Source organism: Bos indicus x Bos taurus, chromosome X (genome assembly GCF_003369695.1).
Source record: "Bos indicus x Bos taurus breed Angus x Brahman F1 hybrid chromosome X, Bos_hybrid_MaternalHap_v2.0, whole genome shotgun sequence".
In the NCBI taxonomy this organism is placed as follows: domain Eukaryota; kingdom Metazoa; phylum Chordata; class Mammalia; order Artiodactyla; family Bovidae; genus Bos; species Bos indicus x Bos taurus.
In genome coordinates this window covers 66265266-66290188 of record NC_040105.1, presented here as the reverse complement: position 1 = coordinate 66290188, position 24923 = coordinate 66265266, and the positions used below count along the sequence as shown (strand labels likewise).

Below are 24923 nucleotides of genomic sequence, written 5' to 3'. Positions count from 1 at the left end.
TGGCATGTACCAAAACTCTAGACTCCCAGAGAGAAAGTAAGTGTTCAATATAAACCCTAGTGTTTTCACAAACAGTTTAGGCACAATAAGCCACTGTTACTGAATTCTGAAAATGATGGGAACCCTCCCAAAATCCAGCATTCCAAATACCAACCAAAGGTCAATCTTGTAATCAGGCCTTCCAAGCATAGCACTTCTGGCCTACTGTGTTAACTCTTTTCTGCATAGTAACCCATCTGGACTTATTTTTTGTGTATGGAGTGAAGTAAGGGGTCCAACTTCATTCTTTTGAATGTGACTATCCAGTTGTTTCAGCACCATTTTTGAAAAGACTATCTTTCCTACATTTACTTTTCTTGACACCCTTGTTAAAAATTGGCGGAAGTGTAATGGTTTATTTCTGAACTCCCAATTCTACTTCACTGATCTACATAACTAGCCTATGCATGTATTACAGTCTTTTAGAAGGAAGGATTTGCAGCAAGTAAGGAGAACACTTGCTCCCAAAGCAGTGTCTCCCTACACATTTTTTATAATTATAGCTTTATAATAAATTTTGAAATTAGGAATTGTGAGTTCTCCAAATTTGATCTTCTTTTTTAAGATTGTGTTAGCTATCATGGGTCTCTTGAATTTCCACATGAATGTTAGAATAGGCTTATCAGTTTTTGTAAAGAACTCTGTAGGATTTTGATAGACTGTGTTCAGCCTGTAGATCAGTTTTGAGAGTATTGAAATTTTAACAGTATTACGCCTTCTGATCCATTAAAATAGGATTTCTATTTATTTAGGTCTTTAATTTCTTTCAACATGTTTTATAGTTTTTAGAGTGTAGATTTTACAGTTCTTTTGTTAAATGTATTCCTAAGTATTTTATTATTTTAATGCTGTTTTAAATGGAATTATTTTCTTAATTTCATTTTCAGATTGTTGATTGCTACTGTTTAGAAATGCAATTGATTTTTGTGTATTGATCTTATATCAAGCAGCCTTAATGAACTCATTTATTAGTTTTAACTGATTTTTAGTGAATTCCCTATATACAAGACCATGTCATCTACAAATGACTTTGCACTCTCAGTGACTTCTATTTTATTTCTTGTTCAATAGCCCTGGCTAGAGCCTCCAGTACGATGTTGAATAGAAGTAGCAAGATTAAACATCTTTGTCTTCTTCTGTCTTAGGAGGGAAAACTTTCAGTTACCAACCATTCATTATAATGTCAGCAGTGGGTTTTTTGTAGATGCCCTTTATGAGATCTAGGAAGAACCTGTTTGTTTCCAGTTTGTTGAATGTTTTTATCATGAAGGGGAGGGTTGCTTTTCAATCACTAAGTCATGCCCGACTCCTTGCAACCTCATAGACTATAGAATGCCAGGTTCCTCTGGTCTGCACTATCACCTGGAGTTTGCTCAAATTCATGTGTATTGCATTGGTGATGCCATCTAATCATCTCATCCTCTGCTGCCACCTTCTCCTTTTGCCTTCAATCTTTCCCAGCATCAGGGTCTTTTTCAATGAGCCAGCTCTTTGCATCAGGTGGCCAAAGTATTGGAGCTTCAGCTTAAGCAACAGTCCTTCCAATGAGTATTCATAATTGATTTTCTTTAGAATTGACTAGTTTGATCTTCTTGCAGGCCAAGGGACTCTCAAGAGTCTTCTCCAGCATCACAATTCAAAAGCATCAATTCCTTGGCCCTCAGCCTTCTTTATGGGTCCAACTCTCACATCCATATATGACTTCAGGAAAAACCATAGCTTTGGATATATGGACCTTTGTGGTCAAAGTGATGTCTCTGCTTTTTAATACACTGTCTAGGTTTGTCATTGCTTTCTTTCCAAGGAACAAACATCTTTTAATTTCATGGCTACAGTCACCATCCACAATGATTTTGGAGCCCAAGAAAATAAAATCTGTCACTGCTTCCACTTTTTCCCCTTCTATTTGACAGGAAGAGATGGGACCAGGTGTCATGATCTTTGTTTTTTTTAATGTTGAGTTTCAAGCCAGCTTTTTCACTCTCCTGTTTCACCCCCATCAAGAGGCTCTTTTAGTTCCTCTTCACTTACTGCCATTAGACTGATATAATCTTCAAATCTGAGGTTGTTGATATTTTTAGCAGCAGTCTTGATTCCAGCTTGTGATTCATCCACACCTTCATTTCACATGATGCACTCTGCACATAAGCTAAATAAATATGGCGACAACATACAGCCTTGTCACACTCATTTTTCAATTTTGAACCAGTCAGTTGTTCTGTGTCTGGTTCTAGCTATTGCTTCTTAAACTGCCTACAGGTTTATCAGAAGACAGGTAAGGTGATGTGGTACTCCTATCTCTTTAAGAATTTTCCATACTTTGTTGTGATCCACACAGTCACAGGAGTGCTAGAATTTATTAAATACTTTTCCATATCTATTAGGATGATGTGGGTTTTATGTTTTATTCTACTGATATGATGTTGTTGTTATTGTTCAGTCACTCAGTCATCTCTGATTCTTTTAGACCCCATGTACTGCAGCATGCCAGGCTTCCCTGTCCTTCAGCATCTCCCAGAGCTTGCTCAAACTAATATCCTTTGAGTTGGTTATGCCATCCAACCATCTCATCCTCTGTTGTCCCCTTCTCCTACTGCCTTCAATCTTCCCAGCTTCAGGGTCTTTTCTAATGAGTCAGCCTTCCTATGATGTGGCCAAAGAATTGGAGATTCAGCTTCAGCATCAGTCCTTCCAATGAATATTCAGGGTTGATTTCATTTAGGATTGACTGGTTTGATCTCCTTGCAAAGCAAGGGACTCTCAAGAGTCTTCTTCAACATCACAGTTCAAAAGCATCAGATCTTCAGCACTCAACTTTCTCTATGGTCCAGCTCTCACATGCATACATGACTACTGGAAAAACCATAGTTTAGACTGTATGTACCTTTGTCAGCAAAGTAATGTCTCTACATTTTAATACGCTGTCTAGGTTTGTCATAGCTTTACATCCAAGGAGCAAGTATCTTTAATTCCATGGCTGCAGTCACCATCTGCAGTGAGTTTGGAGCCTAAGAAAATAAAGTCAGTCACTCTTTCCATTCTTTCCCCATCTACTTGTCATAAAGTGATGAGACCATGATCTTGTCTCATGAGACAAGACCGTGACCATCTACTTGTCATGAGACCATGATCATGATGCCATGATCTTGTCATCTGCAAATAGTGAGAATTTTTATTCTTCTTTTCCAATCTGGATTCCTTTTTTTTTTCTTTTTCTTCTGTGATTGCTGTGGCTAGGACTTCCAAAACTATGTTGAATAGTAATGGTGAGAGTGGGCACCCTTGTCTTGTTCCTGATTTTAGAGGAAATGCTTTCAATTTTTCACCATTGAGGATAATGTTTCCTGTGGGTTTATCATATATGGCTTTTATTATATTGAGGTATGTTCCTTCTATGCCTGCTTTCTGGAAAGTTTTTATCATAAATGGGTGTTCAATTTTGTCAAAGGCTTTCTCTGCATCTATTGAGATAATCATATGGTTTTTACCTTTCAATTTGTTAATGTAGTTTATCACATTGACTGATTTGCAAATATTGAAGAATCCTTACATCCCTGGGATAAAGCCCACTTGGTCAGGATGTGTGTTCTTTTTAATATGTTGTTGGATTCTGTTTGCTAGAATTTTATTGAGGACTTTTGCATCTATGTTCATCAGTGATATTGGCCTGTGGTTTTCTTTTTTGGTGGCATCTTTGTCTGGTTTTGGTATTAGGGTGGTGGTGGCCTCATAGGATGAGTTTGGGAGTTTACATTTCTCTGCAATTTTCTGGAAGAATTTGAGTAGGATAGGTGTTAGCTCTTCTCTAAATTTTTGGTAGAATTCACCTGTGAAGCCAGCTTGTCCTGGGCTTTTGTTTCTTGGAAGATTTTTGATTACAGTTTCAATTTCCATGCTTGTGATGATTCTGTTAAGATTTTCTATTTCTTCCAGGTTCAGTTTTGGAAGGTATACTTTTCTAAGAATTTCTCCGTTTCTTCCAAGTTGTCCATTTCATTGCATATAGTTGCTCATAGTAGTCTCTTATGATATTTTGTACTTCACTGTTGTCTGTGTAATTTTTCCATTTTCATCCCTAATTTTATTCATTTGATTCTTCTCCCTTTTTTTCTTGATGAGTCAGGCTAATGGTTTGTCTATTTTATCTTCTCAAAGAACCAGCTTTTAGTTTTGTTGATCTTTGCTATAGTCCCCTTCATTTCTTTTTCATTCATTTCTGCTCTGATTTCTATGATTTTTTCCTTCTACTAACTTTGGGGTTTTTCTGTTCTTCTTTTTCTATTTGCTTTAGGTGTAAACTTAGGTTGTTTATTTGATGTTTCTCTTGTTTCTTGAGGTAGGCTTGTATTGCTATGAACCTCCCTCTTAGCACTGCTTTTAATGAATCCCATAGGTTTGGGGTTGTTGTGTTTTCATTTTCATTTGTTTTATGCATATTTTTATTTCCTTTTTGATTTCTTCCATGATCTGTTGGTTATTCAGAAGCATGTTGTTTATCCCCCATATTTGTGTGTGTGTATAGTTTTTTCCTGTAGTTGATATCTAATCTTACCACATTGTGATCAGAAAAGATGCTTGAAATAATTTCAGTTTTTTTAAATTTGTCAAGGCTATATCTGTGGCCCAGGATGTGATCTATCCTGGAGAATGTTCTGTTTGCACTTGAGAAAAAGGTGAAATCCATTTTTGGGGGGAGGGGGTGAAATCCTATATATATATACCAATTAGGTTTACAAAAAAGATCTTCACGACCCAGATAATCACGATGGTGTGATCACAGACCTAGAGCCAGACATCCTGGAATGTGAAGTCAAGTGGGCCTTAGAAAGCATCACTACGAACAAAGCTAGTGGAGGTGATGGAATTCCAGTTGAGCTATTCCAAATCCTGAAAGATGATGCTGTGAAAGTGCTGCACTCAATATGCCAGCAAATTTGGAAAACTCAGCAGTGGCCACAGGACTGGAAAAGGTCAGTTTTCATTCCAATCCCAAAGAAAGGCAATGCCAAAGAATGCTCAAACTACTGCACAATTGCACTCATCTCACACACTAGTAAAGTAATGCTCAAAATTCTCCAAGCCAGGCTTCAGCAATATGTGAACCATGAACTTCCTGATGTTCAAGCTGGTTTTAGAAAAGGCAGAGGAACCAGAGATCAAATTGTCAACATCCACTGGATCATAGAAAAAGCAAGAGAGTTCCAGAAAAACATCTATTTCTGCTTTGTTGACTATGCCAAAGCCTTTGACTGTGTGGATCACAATCAACTGTGGAAAATTCTGAAAGAGATGGGAATACCAGACCACCTGATCTGCCTCTTGAGAAATTTGTATGCAGGTCAGGAAGCAACAGTTAGAACTGGACATGGAACAACAGACTGGTTCCAAATAGGAAAAGGAGTTCGTCAAGGTGGTATATTGTCACCCTGTTTATTTAACTTATATGCAGAGTACATCATGAGAAACGCTGGACTGGAAGAAACACAAGCTGGAATCAAGATTGCCGGGAGAAATATCAATAACCTCAGATATGCAGATGACACCACCCTTATGGCAGAAAGTGAAGAGAAACTCAAAAGCCTCTTGATGAAAGTGAAAGTGGAGAGTGAAAAAGTTGGCTTAAAGCTCAACATTCAGAAAACGAAGATCATGGCATCCAGTCCCATCACTTCATGGGAAATAGATGGGGAAACAGTGGAAACAGTGTCAGACTTTATTTTTCTGGGCTCCAAAATCACTACAGATTGTGACTGCAGCCATGAAATTAAAAGACACTTACTCCTTGGAAGGAAAGTTATGACCAACCGGGACAGCATATTCAAAAGCAGAGATGTTACTTTACCAGCAAAGGTACGTCTAGTCAAGGCTATGGTTTTTCCTGTGGTCATGTATAGATGTGAGAGTTAGACTGTGAAGAAGGCTGAGCACCGAAGAATTGATGCTTTTGAACTGTGGTGTTGGAGAAGACTCTTGAGAGTCCCTTGGACTGCAAGGAGATCCAACCAGTCCATTCTGAAGGAGATCAGCCCTGGGATTTCTTTGGAAGGAATGATGCTAAAGCTGGAATTCCAGTACTTTGGCCACCTCATGCGAAGTTGACTCATTGGAAAAGACTGATGCTGGGAGGGATTGGGGGCAAGAGGAGAAGGGGATGACAGAGGATGAGATGGCTGGATGGCATCACTGACTCGATGGACCTGGGTCTCAGTGAACTCCGGGAGTTGGTGATGGACAGGGAGGCCTGGCGTGCTGCGATTCATGGGGTTGCAAAGAGTCAGACATGACTGAGCGACTGATCTGATCTGATCTGAACTGGTCTATTGTATCATTTAAAGCTTATGTTTCCTTGCTAGTTTTCTGTTTGGTTGATCTATCCATAGGAGTGAATGGGATATAAAAATTCCCCACTATTATTGTGTTACTGTTAATTTCCCCTATCATATTTATTAGCATTTGCCTTGGGTACTCTTATGTTGGGTGCATATATATTTATAATTGTTATATTTTCTTCTTGAATGGATCCTTTGATCAGTATGTAGTGTCCTTCTTTGTCTCTTATCATGGTCTTTATTTCAAAGTCTATTTTATCTGATATGAGTATTGCTAGTCCTGCTTTCCTTTGGTCTCCATTTGCATGAAATATCTTTTTCCAGCCCCTCACTTTCAGTGTATGTGTCCCTAGGTTTGAGGTGGGGCTCTTGCAGACAGCATATATAGGGGTCTTAATTTTTTATCCATTTGGCCAGTCTTTGTCTTTTGGTTGGAGCATTTAACCCATTTACATTTAAGGTAATTATTGATAAATATGATCTCATTCCCATTTACTTTGTTGTTTGGGTTCATTTTTGTAAACCTTTTCTGTGTTTCTTGTCTAGAGACGATCCTTTAGTATTTGTTGAAGAGCTGGTTTGGTGGTGCTGAATTCTCTCAGCTTTTGCTTGTCTGTAAAGCTTTTGATTTCTCCTTAGTATCTGAATGAGATCCTTGCTGGGTAGAGCAATTTTGGGTGTAGGTTTTTCTTTTTCATTACTTTAAGTATGTTCCGCCATTCCCTTCTGGTCTGAAGAGTTTCTATTGAAAGATCAGCTGTTATCCTTATGGGGATCCCCCTGTGTGTTATTTGTTGCTTTTCCTTTACTGCTTTTAATATTTGGTCTTTTTGTTTAATTTTTGTTATTTTGATTAATATGTGTCTTGAGATATTTTACCTTGGGTTGATCCTGTTTGGATTCTCTAGGTTTCTTGGACTTGGGTGGCTATTTCCTTCCCCATATTAGGGAAGTTTTTAACTATTATCTCTTCAAGTATTCTCTCAGGCCCTTTCTTTCTGTCTTCTTTTTCTGGGACACCTATGATTTGAACATTGGGACCTTTAACATTGTCCCAGAAGTCTCTGGGGTTGTCCTCATTTCTCTTAATTATTTTTTTGTTTTTCCTCTCTGCTTCATTTATTTCCATCATTCTATCTTCCACCTCACTTATCCTCTCTTCTGCCTCAGTTATTCTACTGTTGGTTCCCTCCAGAGTGTTTCTAATTGCAGTTGTTGCACTGTTCTTTATTGATTGACTCTTATTTATTTCTTCTAGGTCCTTGTTAAACATTTCTTGCATCTTCTCAGTCCTTGTCTAGTCTGTTTATCTGTAATTACATTTTGTTTTCAGGATTTTGGATCATCTTTACTATTATTATTCTGAATTCTTTTTCCAGGTAGACTCCCTATCTCCTCCTCTTTTGTTTGGATTGGTGGGGTTTTATCATATTTGTTCACCTGCTGAGTATTTCTCTGCCTTTTCATTTTGTTTACTTTGCTGTGTTTGGAGTGCCCTTTCTGCAAGCTGGAAGACTGTGGTTCCTCTTAACTGTGGAATCTGCTCCCTGTGGTGGGTTGGAGGAGGGGTGGACCATTGACTTGTCAAGATTTCCTGGTTGAGGGAACTTCTGTCTGTGTTCTGGTGGGTGGAGCTGGATCTCTTCTCTCTGGAATGCAATGAAGTGTCCAGTAGTGAGTTTTGTGATATCTATGGGTTTGGTATGGCTTTGGGCAGCCCGTCTTTTAATGTTCAGAATTCTGTTCCCGTTTTTCTGGAGAATTAATGCGCTGTGTGTTGCACTGGAACTTGTTGGCTCTTGTGTGGAGCTTGGTTTCAGTGTATGTATGGAGACTTTGGGGTGGGCTCTTTTCTTTCAATGTTCCATGGAGTCAGGAGTTCTCTGGTGTTCTAAAGTTCTGGAGTTGAGCCTCCTGCCTCTGGGTTTCAGTCCTCTTCTTGCAGTAGCCTCAAGACTTCTCCATCCATGTCGCACAGAAGATAAAACCCTTTGGCTAATGGTGAAACAACTCTCCAGAGCCATGAATACTGAGAGAGATTCACAGAGTTATATAGGGAAGATAAGAGGGAGAAGGGAGATAGAGATGACCTGGGGGAGAAAAGGGAGAGTCAAAAGGGGACAGAGCAGTCAAGCCAGTAATCAAATCCCTAAGTGTTCTCCACAGCCAGGAACACCCAGACAGATTCACAAAGTTAAAAGGGAGAAAGGAGGTAGAGGTGACCCAGAGGAGAAAAGGGAAAGTCAAAACGGAAGAGAGCAATCAAATCTCTAAGTGAAAATGGATAGTAAAAATTAGATTCTTAAAGGTAGAAAGAACATTGATAACAAATATCAAAAAGCAAAGATTAAAAACCTAGAATAGAAGTTAGACTCTCAAAAATACAATATAAAAAATACAAAAGAAAATCACGAAAATTAAAAAAAATATATACGGAGTTTGTTTTTTTTTAATAGGGTTTTTTTTTAGAAAGGTAATAGTAGGTATAAAAATGAAAGTTAAAGTAGTAATAAAGATCTGCTGCTGCTGCTAAGTCGCTTCAGTCATGTCCGACTCTGTGTGACCCCATAGACATCTGGCAGCCCACCAGGCTCCCCTGTCCCTGGGATTCTCCAGACAAGAACACTGGAGTGGGTTGCCATTTCCTTCTCCAGTGCATGAAAGTGAAAAGTGAAAGTGAAGTCGCTCAGTCGTGTCCGACTCTCTAATACTTTTTAAAAATTACAGTGATAATAGTAAAAATATATCTGGGTATAGCTCTGGAGCTATTGTGGGCAGTGTAGGGTCAGTTCAGCGTCAGATAGACCCTTGTTTTGACTTATACTTGTTCTCATGGTCTGTAGTTGCCCCTCAAATACACCGTCTCAACATTAACTATAGGGTTTTAATCTGTTACACCTGTCACTTCCAGGGTGGTTTCCGCCTTCTTTGTTTATTTTGGCTTCCTCTGTTTGCAAGTCTCTACAGTGTCTAATTTCTGCCCTGACACAAGGTGGTGAAGGTGGCCACTTATTTAGGTTCACTTGTCCACTGTGCTGTGGGGAGAGACAGACACTTCAAACAAATACTGCTGGCATGTGTCTGGGGTGTGTGCAGTGGATGGACCACACTGGGTTTGTCACAGCCCAAGGCGGCATGTACTTCCACACTGCTTAGGCTCCAGGGTGCTCTGCAAGAGCACTATCCCAAGTGAATCTTGCATTTCTTGCACTTCCCACATTTAAGCCACTCAGGTTCTTGGGTGCTCCGCATGGCACGGACCCAGATAGGCTGTGCATTTTGTGCCCTTCCCAGGTCCAAGCTGCTCAGGTGACTGACTGGGTGCTTGGTAAGTGCACTGTCCCAGGTGGGTTGTGCATCTTTTGCACCTCCCTGGTCCTGGCCACTCAGTTTCCTGGGTGTGTCAAAGAGTACAATCTCAGGCATGCCGTGTGTCTCCTCTGGGAAGCTGATCTCAGCTTCTCTGTGACACTCCTGGTGGATGTGAACCAACCAGGATCCCAGGAAGACATGGTTAGCAACTGGCAACCTGCTCACAGTTTGGTGAAAGATACAGTCTCTGGGGCCAAGATTATAGCAGCCCCTTGCCTTACAACTCTGGCTGTCCCACTGCCTCTCTGCCTCTGGGGAGGGAGGGCCCTAAATAGCAGCCGACTTGCCCTCCTTTGGTATTTGCTAGGGCACAATCCTTTGTTCTCAACAAAGGTCTCTCCTTTGTTGAGCATGCCGGGGGTGACCATGGGAAATAAGAGCCTTTCACAGGAAGGGTCCTTTTTTTTCTATGTTTGTCTCTCTGGTGATCCAACGGTTTGGGTTACTATCTCACATTAGCCCATTCAGATTGTCCTCAGGCATTCAAGCCCAGTCCTTATCCTAAGGACCAATGATACAGCCCATGCCTACCTACCCAGCTCCCACTTGCTGCTGGCGGATACGAGTGTCTGAGCCACTTCTCTGCAAGTAGTTGCAGTTAGGCACATATTCTGTGTGTGTGTGTGTGTGTGTGTGTGTGTGTGTGTGTTGGGTTTTTTGTTTTTTTTTTTTATGTTGATCTCTGAGATTCCAAAGGTCCCCACTGTCACAATGGTAAGAGGGTTTCCTATTGTGTGGAAACTTATCCTCTTTCAACACTCCTTCCCCAGGATGGATCTCTGATCCTAAATCCTTTGTCTCTGTATTTGTTTTTAATATTTTGTCCTACCTCCTTTTGACCATCCCCAAGAAAAAGAAATGCAAAAAGGCAAAATAGTTGTCTGAGGAGGCCTTACAAATAGCTGAGAAAACAAGAGAAGCTAAAGGCAAAGGATAAAAGGAAAGATATACCCATTTGAATGCAGAGTTCCAAAGACTAGCAAGGAGAGATAAGAAAGCCTTCCTAAGTGATCAATGCAAAGAAATAGAGGAAAACAATAGAATGGGAAAGACTAGATCTCTTCTTCAAGAAAATTAGAGATACCAAGGGAACATTTCATGCAAAGATGGGCACAATAAAGGACAGAAATGATATGAACTTAACAGAAGCAGAAGATATTAAGAGGTGGCAATAATACACAGAAGAACTATACAAAAAACGATCTTCATGACTCAGATAACTATGATGCTGTAATCACTCACCTAGAGCCAAACATCCTGAAATGCAAAGTCAGGTGGGCCTTAGGACGCATCACTACAAACAAAGCTAGTAGAGGTGATGGAATTCCATTTGAGCTATTTCAGATCCTAAAAGATGATGCTGTGAAACTGCTGCACTCAATATGCCAGCAGATTTGGAAAACTCAGCAGTGGCCACAGGACTAGAAAAGGTCAGTTTTTATTCCAATCCCAAAGAAAGTCAATGCCAGAGAATGTTCAAACTACTACACAATTGCTCTCATCTCACACACTAGCAAAGTAATGCTCAAAATTCTCCAAGCCAGGATTCAACAGTTCATGAACTGTGAACTTCCAGATGTTCAAGCTGGATTTAGAAAAGGCAGAAGAACCTGAGATCAAATTGCCAACATCCTTTGGATCATAGAAAAAGCAAGATAATTCCAGAAAAACATCTGCTTCTGCTTCATTGACTACACTAAAGCCTTTGTGTGGATCACAACAAACTGTGGAAAATTCTTTAAGAGATGGGAATACCAGACCAGATTACCTGCCTCCTGAGAAATCTGTATGCAGCTCGAGAAGCAACAGTTAGAACTGGACATGGAACAACAGACTGGTTCCAAATTGGGAAAGGAGTACATCAAGGCTGTATATTATCATACTGCTTATTTAACTCATGTGCAGAGTACACCATGTGAAATGCTGGGCTGGATGAAGCACAAGCTGGAATCAAGATTGCTGGGAGAGATATTAATAACCTCAGATATGCAAATGACACCACCCTTATGGCAGAAAGTGAAGAGGAACCAAAAAGCCTCTTGATGAAAGTGAAAGAGGAGAGTGAAAAAGTTGGCTTAAAACTCAACATTCAAAAAACTAAGATCATGGCATCTGGTCCCATCACTTCATGGCAAATAGATGGGGAAACAATGGAAAAAGTGAGAGACTTTATTTTTGGGGGCTCCAAAATCACTGCAGATGGTGACTGCAACCATGAAATTAAAAGACACTTGCTCCTTGGAAGAAAAGCTGTGACCAACTTAGGCAGCATATTAAAAAGCAGAGACATTACTTTGCCAACAGGAATCTGTCTAGTCAAATCTATGATTTTTCCAGTAGTCATGTATGGATGTGAGAGTTGGACTATTAAGACAGCTGAGTGCGGAGGAAGTGATGCTTTTGAACTGGTGTTGGGGAAGACTCTTGAGAGTCCCTTGGATTGCAAGGAGATCAAACCAGTCAATCCTAAAGAAAATCAGTCCTGAATTTTCATTGGAACGACGGGTTCTGAAGCTGAAACTCCAATCCTTTGGCCACCTGATTTGAAGAACTGACTCACTGGAAAAAATCCTGATGCTGGGAAAGATTGAAGGCAGGAGGAGAAGGGGATGACAGAGGATGAGATGAGGATGGCATCACTGACTCCTTGGACATGAGTTTGAGCAAGCTCCAGGAGTTGGTGATGGACAGGGAAGCCTGACATGCTGGAGTCCATGGGTTCACAGTGACTGAGCAACTGAACTTAACTGAGCCTTCTTTTGAAGAGATTAGGCTGCCTTGGTGGGTTCCTGGTGTACTCCCCCAGCATTCAGAAGTTGTTTTGTGGAAGTTGCTCAATGTTCAAATGATCTTTTGATGAATTTGTGGGGGAGAAAGTGGTCTTCCCATCCTATTCCTCTGCTATCTTGGGACCCTTTCTCTCTAATTTTCTTGTAGAGATCTCTAGTTTTCCTCTATTTCTTTGCATTGATCACTTAGGAAGGCTTTCTTGTCTCTCCTTGTTCTTTGGAACTCTGCATTCAGATAGGTATATCTTTCCTTTCCTTTTCTCCTTTCACTTTTCTTGTTTTCTCAGCTATTTGTTAGGCCTCCTCAGACAACCGTTTTGCCCTTTTGCATTTCTTCTTTTGGGAGAAAGTTTTGATCACCGCCTCCTGTACAGTGTTACAAACCTCTGTCCATAATTCTTCAGGCACTTTGTCTATCAGATCTAATCCCTTGAATCTATTTGTATCTTCTACTGTATAATCATAAGGGATTTGGTTTAGGTCATAGCTGAATAGCCTAGTGGTTTTCCCTACTTTCTTCAATTTAAGTCTGAATTTTGCAATATGGCGTTCATGATCTGAGCCACAGTCAGCTCCCAGTCTTGTTTTTGCTGACTGTATAGAGTTTCTCCATCTCAAACTGCAAAGAATATAATCAATCTGATTTTAGTATTGACCATCTGGTGATGTCCATGTGTAGAGTTGTCTCTTGTGTTGTTGTAAGTGGGTGTTTGAAATGACAGTGCATTTTCTTGGGAAAACTCTGTTAGCCATTCCCCGCTTCATTTTTACTCCAAGGCCAAATTTGCCTGTTACTCCAGGTATCTCTTGACTTCATACTTTTGAACTTGTCTCCTATGATGAAAAGAACATCTTTTTTTGGTGTTAGCTCTAGAAGTTATTGTAGGTCTTCATAGAACAGTTCCACTTCAGCCTTTTTGGCATTAGTGGATGGGGCATAGACTTGGTTACTGTGATGTTGAATAGTTTGCCTTGGAAACAGAGATCATTCTGTCATTTTTGAGATTGTACCCAAATACTGTATTTCGGATTCTTTTGTTTACTGTGAGGGCTACTCCATTTCTTCTATGGAATTCTTGCCTACAGTAGTAGATATAATGGTCATCTGAATGAAATTCGCCCATTCCCATCCATTTTAGTTCACTGATTCCTAAAATGTTGATATTCACTCTTGCCATCCCCTGTTTGACCACTTCCAATTTACCTTGATTCATGGACCTAACATTCCAGGTTCCTATGCAATATTGTTCTTTACAGCGTCAGACTTTGTTTTCATCACCAGTCACATCCACAACTGGTTGTTTTTGCTTTAGCTCAGCCTCTTCATTCTTTCTGGAGCTATTTCTCCATTCTTCTCCAGAAGCATATTGGGCACCTACTGACCTGGGGAGTTCATCTTTCAGTGTCATATCTTTTTGCCTTTTCATACTGCTCAAGGGGTTCTCAAGGCAAGAATACTGAAGTGGTTTGCCATTTCTTTCTCCAGGGGACCATGTTTTGTCAGAACTCTCCACCATGACCTGTCCATCTTGGGTGGCCCTACATGGCATGGCTCATAGTTCACTGAGTTAGACAAGGCTGTGATGCAAGTGATCAGTTTGGTTAGCTTTCTGTAATTGTGGTTTCCATTCTGTATGCCCTCTGATAGATAAGGATAAGAGGCTTGTGGAAGCTTCCTGATGGGAAGAATCTGGGTCTTACTCTGATGGGTGGGGCCATGCTCAGTAAATCTTAATCCAATTTTCTGTCAATGGGTGGGGCTGTGTTCCCTCCCTGTAGTTTGGCATACCTATAGTAAGGGTAATGGCAATAATGTGAACTCCTTCAAAGGGGCTTATGCCAAGACGGTTGTATTCAGTGCCCCTGAGCCCACAGCAGCCACTGTCGACCCATGCCTCCTCTGGAGACTCCTGGATACTCACAGCAAGTCTGGCTCAGTTTCTTGTGGAGTCACTGCTCCTTTCTCCTGGGTCGTGGTGCACACAAGGTTTTGTGTGTGCCCTCCTAGGGCGTTTTCCCCCAGTCCTGTGGAAGTTCTATAATGAAATACCACTGGCCTTCAAAGTCAAATTCCCTGTGGGTTCTCAGTCCCTTTGCTGGATCCCCAGGTTGGGAAAACTGCTGTGGGCCCTAGAATTTTGCAACAGTGCGAGACCTTCTTTGGTATAATTGTTCTCCAGTTTGTGGGTTGTCTGCTTGGTGGCTCTGTGTGGGGTTCACACCCTGTGCCCCCCAGGTCTTCTGCAGCCAGAGCCCCTGTCCCTGCAGCAGGCCACTGATAGTCTGTGCCTCTGCAGGAGACACCTAAACACTCAAAGGCAGGTCTGGCTCAGTCTCTGTGGGGTACCTGGGTCCTGGTGTGCACAAGGTTTGGTTTGAGCCCTCCGAGCATCTCTGGCCAGTATGAGGTTTGAGTCTAAATGCGATTTCACTCCTCCTACTGTTTTGTTGGGGTTTCTCCTTTGCCCTTGAACATGGGGATCTTTTTTTTTTTTTTTGGTGGGATCCACCATTCTCCTGTTGATGGTTGTTCAGTGGTTAGTTGCAAGTTTGGAGTTCTCACAGGAGATGAGTGCACATCCTTCTACACTGCCATCTTGGCACCATGGCTACCAATGGTATATCCTTATAATCCTTTCTTTAAGGCTGGAAGTGAGTCCTCGCTTTCTATCCTAATTTTAATACATTTCCCTTTTTTGGTATGTCTAGATAAATCTTTTTCAATTTTGTTGATGTTGATTTTCAAAGAAACAAACTTTGGTTTCATTGGCTTTTCCTCAGTTATTTTTGTTTTCTATTTATTTTTCTTTCTGTTATAATCTTATTTTTTTCTTCTTCTTGCTTTCATTTTAGTTTGCTCTTCATTTCTTCTTTTTTACATTGTCTTAAGGTAGAAGATTTAGTTATTAATTTGAGATATTTCTTCTTTTTTAGTACAAACATTTATAAAATAAAGTTCTCTTTAGTTGCATCCCATAAGTTTTGGTATGTTGTTTTCAATTTCATTCATCTTAAAGTGTTTTCTAATTTTCCTTGCATTTTCTTTCTTACCCCACTGGTTATTTAGGGATATGTTGTCTAATTTCCACATATTTGTAAAATTTTCCAAATTTCCTTTTGCTACTGATTTCTAATTTAATTTCATTGTAGTAAGATACCATACTCTGTGTCTTATTTCAATTCTTTTAAATTGAAGCTTGTGTTATAGCCTATGAGAGCAACAAACTAAGCCATAGACCAGTTAAAAGTTTAACAGAAATAACCTTGGAAAGAGAGTGAAGAACCTCCCATGTCATCAGTATTTTTATGGCTCTTCTTATGTATCACTAGATGGTTTCTAAAAGGATTGTATCTGTTTACATTGCTGCTGCTAACTGCTAAGTCACTTCAGTCGTGTCCGACTCTGCGTGACCCCATAGACGGCAGCCCACCAGGCTCCCCAGTCCCTGGGATTCTCCAGGCAAGAACACTGGAGTGGGTCGCCATTTCCTTCTCCAACATTGCTGCTAGCTACTCATAAGTCTGCTAGCTTCACTATAACCTCTGTGTCTTGGCTGTTACACTTAAATTTGTGGTTTATAATTCTGCTGAGTGTGTTTGTTATTCATTGTGCTATTATACATTAGTCATAAAAACAGAGGTGACTTTTGATTTATGTTCTTTTCTCTGCTTTTCTCCCAAGCCACCTGGAACCTCTATGAGTTCAAGTGGTGCGTCCTTCTCTAGAGCATTTGGTCAACAGACATCTAAAGATAGTCGTCAAGGTCAATGGCAACGCCGAAGAAGGCTGGATGGCGCATTGAACAGAGTCCCAATTGGATTTTATCAAAAAGTATGGAAAGTTTTACAGAAGGTAAGCATAATACACCATAGGTGTCTCTTTATTTTACCCCCCTCATGAAATTATCAGTCTTCTTGTCTGAGATATGACATGACTGTGATATCATTTCAGTTATATAAAAGGCATATGCTCTTATGGATAAAACCTAGAAGAAAACATTAAAATGAAATAGTTGATTTGTTATTTTGATATTATTGATAATTTAGTCTCTCTCCATTACTATTGCCATTGTGTTTATAAAGACATTTCAGAAACATCACTGCTCATCTTTTTGGCCGTAGTTGGACATTGTGAAACATTGTGATACACTTACTGCCAATCAAATGAATGCAGTGATAAAGACACTTTCTTTGTAGCTATTGCAGAGTAGAAATGTTATTGTAACAATGTGCTGTTAATAACCAAATGTTACTGTAGTAAAACAACTGTGGTATATGGGAAGTTTTATGAGAAACTCTTACCTATATTCTTTCTTGGATGAAAACTACTAAATAAATGCAGTCATAGTGATGCCAATAGTCCAAAGACTCTACTGGTGTGACCAGTTTTTGTTTTTCTGTCAAAGGCCTAGTTTGCCAAAGACATTCCAGGAGACATCACACCATTATGATTGTGACAGATTTGTAAGACCAAGAAGACTATAGTTCTCATTCATGGGTCTCATTCATAGTCTCATAGGTGCTATTTTTTGCTTCATTGCCCTTGGTAATGACCTGAAGAACACTTCAACCAGGATGTTTCTCCCTTTTGCACACTGATGTTCTTCCAGGGACAGAATCAGGTGATCCTTTGGAAAAGTGAAAATAGATTCCTTAAGCTATCAGCTCTGGTAATCCTCCTTTCAAAAAGTACCTATCAGCTGTTTTCCTTCCATAAAACAACTGTAGCACAGTGTTAACAGATATGTGCTTTATCTTTGCATTTATACCTGGCTTGTGGCAATTCAGTTTCACAGAGTACAGGTACTAGGTGCTCTTCTACCCAGATACCATCTTTTTGCATAGCAGCTATAATGAAAGTCCACAAGTGTTATGATAGAAGTACAAACCCAGAAGGCTGTGAGAATACAAGGGAAGGAACATTCAAATCTAACTGGGAAAATTGGGTATTTTGTGGCAGAATCAAAACACGAACTTAAACTCCTGATATAAAGAGGGAAAACAAATGCCCTCTGTATTTTTCATTCCATTCCTTTCAGAGTATGAATGTAACATAATCACTCTGCACATATGTTTCAAGGCTGGTAATTCTCTGTATAAGGATTGTTATTTGGCATATGAAACATGGGATGGGAGTGTCTGGTAGAGTTGATAAACCTGTTGGATTGGAATATTTATCTGTGGTTTAAAATATGATGTTTTAGATTTCTTTAAAATATAAAATGGCAAGTCATTAATTCCCATTGCTTTTTAATAACTGAATTGATGGTGAGAGGGATATAGACCATAATTCATTCATATAGCATTTCTTGAGCATCTACTGTGCACTAAGCAATGTCCTAGGTGCTCACAGGTATACAACAGAAAACAAAACAGACAACAGTCTCTGTCCTGTGTAGAACTTATAGTCTACTAGAGAGAGACAAACAATAAATAAAATACATAAATTATACAGAATGTTAAATGATGACAGGTACTGTAGAGAAAGTAGAGCAGGGTGAGGGGATCAGGAGTGCTGATGGGGATGCTTAACTAGAAAATGTAGTAATTATGCATATTCAGTACATGCATATATTTAGTTTTTCTCTTTAGCCTAAAAAATCTTTCTGAAGTCTAGTTATGATGGCTCTGGAACCTACCATGGTATCCTCCTAGATAGTCTCTGAATCTTTAGGACTAGGCTATCCAATAGGTAGATCCTCCTGAGACTTTTACTCCCCTAAGTAGAGGATGAACCTTGAGTACCCTTAAGTCCAACCCTGCTTCTTGCCACACATTCAATCGCAACCCCTTGGCAAAGACACGTGGGCTGCAGGGCCTTTCACTGGCCTGTGATTACTCAGCATCTAAGTGTCTCCTTACGGTCTTCTAGTTATCAGCATATCCTTGGTGACAGGTTTTTGCTGTTTTGCAGTGTCACGGACTTTCTGTGGAAGGTTTTGTTCTTCCTTCTTCAACTACTAGAGAGGTAAGATTCTGTCTTTCACATTTATGTGATTGATAGCTTGTCTGGCTAAAGTATTTCAGTGATCACTTTTCAAAATAACAAATCTGTGCTTTCATAAATCAACTGAACATAAAATGCATTGGAAGAAAGGAGAAAAAAAATTTTTTTAATAGAATGGGAATATTAGAGAATAATTATGTATTACATTAATTATATAAAGCCAGCTTCTTTTAATGGTTGATTAAGTTAGACTGATTTATGTGAATATTGCCAGGGTTGGAAATGGCAGATGAGAATGAATCTAAGAATGAATGAATGACTTCTCATGCCCCCATCCTGCTCATCCCTACCTTTCTCTAATAAGATGCTTGTAAACTATAAACCAGTGATTATAAACCAGTGGTCCTTAGCTCTAACTATATATCACAGTAACCCAAACTCCTATCTCCAGCTCTCCAAGGATGGAACATGAGCACCTGTACTTTAAACAATCCTTAGAATAATGCTGATATATAATTCTGGTTGGAAAACATTGCCATAAACCACAGACATAGATTAGAAGGTGCTTTCATATTTTGCTTTTTGCCCAATCAGACTAAAATTATGAAGAAATAGCTTTTAAATAAAATCAACAAAGGAGCTCGAATTAGTATGACCAGATTTTCTGCTACAATTCCCACTCTGGAATTGTAGATCATGACTGGAGGGCAGGGTACAGAAAGCTAATGCTGTGCTTCAGGGCTCCACTCCTGCCTAGAGGCTTTTTCTCTAGTAAAGAACACTGTGTCCTTTCTTGATCTTCTCTCTGCCTTTAAGCAAGATTAAAATGTTAACAAATTAATAATAATACATACCTGAATGTACCTTTTATGAGTCTTCAAAACACCTTTATACAGTCTTTAATTTGATCTTCAGCACAACTATGTGATAGCTAAGAAAGGGATTGTAGTTCCTAGTTCACAGACAAGCATATCAATTTAGAAAAGTAAATTCTCCAAGGTCATAGAATTGCGGCTTCCCAGGTGGCAAAGGCAGAGCTTGAGTCCTTTAGACTCTGAATCTACATTGCCATCCTAAAGTGTATGCTTAATACAGTTTTACCAAAAATTATTTGTTAATCCATTTCACCCTAAAATAACTTTATATTTCTTCATGCCTTTTTTAATCTAATAGTATATAAATATTTTACCTAATTCTCAAACTGTCATGTATATACAGTTTTAGATTCTACTTAGATTTTTCCTTTATCCACAGTCATCTTATTTATTCATTTAATGATTCTACAGAAACTCATAATGGCATACCATGATATGCCATTATTTACACAACCATTCCCATGTTTAGATTACTTCTAGCTTTATACTTGTGACTAAGGCTGCTGTAAAACACTCTTGCATATAGGGCTTTTATCCTCTCTTGAATTATTTCCTTAGGATGAACTTCCAGAAGGAGAATTATGGGTTAGAAGGCACTGACACTTTTATGATGCTTGTTATACTCACCAGATTGCCTTCCAGAAAGATTGAACCTATTTACTCACTCAATTACTTTAAAGGAGACTGAAACAGTGCTCTTGGCTACAGTATTTCTTCTGCGTTTCAGAATAGGTAATTGATGCCTCCCAGCACAATGGGCTCTTAAGAACTGATTTTTTTTTCCCCTTCTATCACAGATGACTCCAGGCGAGATTAAATTCTCTGTTCATGTGGAGTCTGTCCTGAATCGTGTACCTCAGCCAGAGTACCGTCAGCTTCTGGTTGAAGCCATCCTTGTCCTCACCATGATGGCAGACATTGAAATTCATAGTATTGGAAGCATCATTGCTGTGGAGAAAATAGTGCATATTGCCAATGACTTGTTTCTTCAAGAACAGGTAGGCAAACCTGTTGTTTTCTCAAAGGGAAGTGTCTGATATTAACTCTTCAAGAAGCCAAGGTCACTTTCTTGTGCCATCTTCCTCATAGCTGTTTTCTAGGCCTCCTTTGTAGTGGCTCTGACCTCTATCTGTTTGAGAACTAGGCTGTGGGATGACCTCTGTCTTTTACCATGTTTTGTGGTTGTGTTAGATGGTAAAGTTGCCTGGAACTCAGGAGGCTTTTATGCTTTTTGTCATATTTCATACTACTTTTATCACACTACTTTTTGTAGTGATAAGGACTTAATAAGAAACTATTGGGTAGTATATCCTTTGTGGACTATTAAGGAAAAGAGAAGATTTGATTTAGGTTTGTTTTGTTTTTGCTTTTCTTTCTTACCTATAAGAAAATATTAAAGTAAAATATTTAACTCTATATTTTCTTATTAAATCTTACTTCAGAAAATCAACCACATTTAAAAAATGCAGACTACTAAAAGCTTTCCAGATGTCTCCTAGATTAAAAGTAGGAACACAGAAAGTGAAGGGCATGTGCTCTTGTCAATAGAACAGTTTCCAAAACATGTAATCAGTGTTTCATTCTTTTAGGCCCTGGGGATGGGGATGCAAAGGAAATTAAAAGCTTCTCTAGGACTTTTCAAAGATTTCACAAGACAGTCCTAATTTTAAATGCTCTGACTGCTCTTTATTGTATCAGAAAATGTGATCCTTTTTAGACATTGACTCTAGCTTGGAAAGCTTGTGATCCATTTGAATTAAATCGACTTAGAAAGAAAAGAAATAATGGTCAAATACAAGATAAAATGATACATACTGAGTGGCTTCCCTGATGGTCCAGGGCTTAAGACTCCATGCTCCCAATGCAGGGGGCACTAGTTCAATCCCTGCTTGGGGAACTAAGATCCCACACAGCACAGCCAAACAAGAATAATAAGAACACATGCTGAGTCAGTAGTACTAGAAGGATGCAGACCGAAGTTCATCTAGGGTGATTTGTAAGTTTTAACTTTTGACTCTTAACGAACGAAACTCTAATTACCTATTATATTGAACTTTCAAAAATTCTAAACAATTAGTGCTTTTAAAATTATTCATATGATTGGGGATCTAGTGAAAAATGAATGTGTAAAAATTCATAGCCACCATTTTGAGTATAACCCTGATCCCTTGCTGTCTAAACAGCCTAAGATCCAACTAGTTGGTGATGGGGAAGAGGTTCTGAGTTATTCTAATCAGGACTTTAGTTAGTAGGATTAGTAATTTTTCCTTTCCCCTGTGTTTTCCCATCCTTAAACACCAAACAGAAAACCCTCGGTGCAGATGATATCATGTTGGCAAAGGATCCTGCGTCTGGCATCTGTACTCTTCTGTATGACAGTGCACCCAGTGGCAGGTTTGGCACCATGACCTACCTCTCCAAAGCAGCGGCCACCTATGTGCAGGAGTTCCTGCCCCACAGCATCTGTGCCATGCAGTGAGGCCTCTAGGCCTGGCTGCTGGGAGCCTTTTGACAGCTGGTTCCTGCCTCGTTGATTATGCATGGAACTGAAATATGATGACCTGATCACTCCCACCCTGTCCCTTGCCAACCCATCCCTCCCAAGAAGAGCAAATTTTTCTGATAAAATAACTGCTTTAGAAGATGTGAACCCTTGCTTGGAGGCATCTGCTCACCCAGGCTCTTCATTGTGAGCCTTCATTCTTTCATGATTCATAAAAGTGTGTGTTTTTATTCTCTAGATCTGTTACAAACTTAGTTTTCTAACTCCTGTTTGGGGAGCAGATGTTAATAATAACTTATTCCTGAAGTTTGATTTTTCTTATGTGTGGTTTCATTGTGTAAATGAGTGGTGGGTGCATTGGGACATTATTTCAAGTGAATAAACCCTCAGTTGTTGGATTTTATGCTCCTATAAGTTGGAAATTATCTATTCTAAGTGCCTTTTCTTGGGAAAAGAGTACCAGATCATAATTTTCTTCTTCACTCACATGCTGCCTCATGCTGAATGATGAATTCCTTTCTATGCAGACTTAGCCTCTGCTTTTGCCTTCTCTGTATCTATATATACATAATTCTTATTCTCCTTTTGGTGAAATATCGAGAAATTGCAAGTTTACTGTGTATATTTAAGAATTTCAGTATTAACACTTAAAATCACATTTAACCAAGATTGCTGGTACTCAAAGATGTATGTGTAGCAGAAAATGCAGAATAACCCAGAGAAATGGAGCCGGGAGCCCAATTTCAGAAAGGAGAGTGGAAGAAGAGAAGATGTCTGGGTAGAGTCTTACACCTAGGGAATGGAGAAGGAATCAGATGGGTTAGTGTCTTGAAGAAAGCCTTGTACACTAATCCATGCCTTTGAAGAGTGAGCTAGCACACAACACAGAGAATAATTGAAGCCTCTATCTTTGATGAACAGGGATCCAGAAGTCCAATCTATAGCTGCTTTACTGAGTACTCGTTCTCTGTGCTCACCTGGTCTTTGTCTCACTCACATACTCACTTCCTACAGCATCCACCCCCTCCAACTCCCTGACCTCCTATATGCTTTTAAACTCATTCACTTGCATTTTTACTTTCTGGTTCTATTGTTCACATCTATGTATATCTTGATATCTGTGGGCATATATCTGTCTCTTGAAAACACCTACATTTGTATGTATGTCTAAGCATACATGGGAACTTTTTCTGAATGTAAGTAGTTTTGATGTGTCTGTATATCTATTAATATCTTTATCCATGTTCGACAAACTGTGTAAGTATATAAATATGAGTGCTGTGTGTGGGAGAGGTATGTGACTGTGGTCTCAGGCTGACACACAAAAGATAATGGAGGACTCCTTGAGTCCTCTTCCTTAGTCTCACATTTAGGTAGCCATTGAAGAATGTTTCTCCTAACTTTCTGTTTTAGTTCAAGGCTACTATAACAAAATACCATAGACAGGGTGGCTTAAACAACAAACATTTACTTCTGATGGTTCTGAGGGCTGAGAGGTTCAAGACCAAAGTACCAGCAGATTCAGTGTCTGGGGAGTGCCCTCTTTCTGGGCCTTCTTGCTGTATCTTCACATGGCACACAGAGAGTAAGCTCTGGTCTCTTCCTTTTTTCATAAGGGCACCAGGCCTGCCATGCAGACTCTACCTGATTACCTCCCAAAGGCTCCCACCTCCAAATACCATTACATGGGGGGACTGAGGCTTCAAGATAGGAATTTTGAAGGGATGCACACATTCAGTCCATAGCATTTTCCTTCTCCTGTAAAGACTCTACTAATTTCCCTATTTGCATTCAGATAACTTCCTACTTCAATCCTCTATTTTCCATCATATTTTTTCAGGTTTTTCTCCAAGAATGGGGATGGTGGGCTCTCTAAATAATTGTAACATTACCAGTGACAATATTATGAGTACACGTGAATAAATGAACATAGTAGGGTGATAGTAAAACAGATAGTGGAAACAAAGAAAGGATGTCCAACATTTTCAGTGTTTCTCTTATAGGAAATGGAAACACATGGTAAGTATATTTCTGATTACATGATTTTCTGGTCACATATAAAGAAAATTTACACCCTGTTCTGAAACTATACTTTTGGCAATGCCAAAGAATGCTCAAACTACCACACAATTGCATTCATCTCACACGCTAGTAAAGTAATGCTCAAGATTCTCCAAGCCAGGCTTCAATAGTACATGAACCGTGAACTTTCATATGTTCAAGCTGGTTATAGAAAAGGCAGAGGAACCAGAGATCAAACTGCCAACATCCGTTGGATTATCAAAAAAGCAAGAGAGTTCCAGAAAAACATCTATTTCTGCTTTATTGACTATGCCAAAGCCTTTAACTGTGTGGATCACCACAAACTGTGGAAAATTCTGAAAGAGATGGAAATACCAGACCACCTGACCTGCCTGTTAAGAAATCTGTATGCAGATCAGGAAGCCACAGACTGGTTCTAAAAAGGAATATGTCAAGGCTGTATATTGTCACCCTGCTTGTTTAACTTATATGCAGAGTACATCATGAGAAATGCTGGGCTGGAAGAAGCACAAGCTAGAATCAAGATTGCCGGGAGAAATATCAATAATCTCAGATATGCAGATGACACTACCCTTATGGCAGAAAGTGAAGAAGAACTAAAGAGCCTCTTGATGAAAGTGAAAGAGGAGAATGAAAAAGTTGGCTTAAAGATCGACATTCAGAAAACTAAGATTGTGGCATCATGTCCCATCACTTCATGGCAAATACATGGGGAAACAGTGACAGACTTTATTTTTTGGGGCTCCAAAATCACTGCAGATGGTGACTGCAACCATGAAATTAAAAGACGCTTACTCCTTGGAAGGAAAGTTCTGACCAACCTAGACAGCATATTAAAAAGCAGAGACATTACTTTGCCAACAAATGTCCGTCTAGTCAAGGGTATGGTTTTTCCAGTGGGCATGTATGGATGTGAGAGTTGGACTATAAAGAAAGTTGAGCACCGAAGAATTGATGCTTTTGAACTGTGGTGTTGGAGAAGACTCTTGAGAGTCCCTTGGACTGCAAGGAGATCCAACCAGTACA

General features: G+C 39.5%; 1 protein-coding gene across 5 annotated transcripts in view; it reads left to right on the top strand.

Moving 5' to 3' along the window:
• The window catches only part of PHKA1 (phosphorylase kinase regulatory subunit alpha 1), a 171787-nt gene extending 149530 nt beyond the window's left edge, over positions 1-22257 (top strand). For all 5 annotated transcript variants that reach the window (XM_027533403.1, XM_027533401.1, XM_027533405.1 and 2 more), the window contains 4 exons: positions 16212-16382; positions 18444-18497; positions 20149-20349; positions 21657-22257. In XM_027533403.1, the coding sequence (XP_027389204.1) occupies positions 16212-16382; positions 18444-18497; positions 20149-20349; positions 21657-21830 (600 nt within the window). In that variant the 3' untranslated portion in view covers positions 21831-22257. The remainder of the gene's footprint in view (positions 1-16211; positions 16383-18443; positions 18498-20148; positions 20350-21656) is intronic.
• Positions 22258-24923: the final 2666 nt, after the last annotated feature.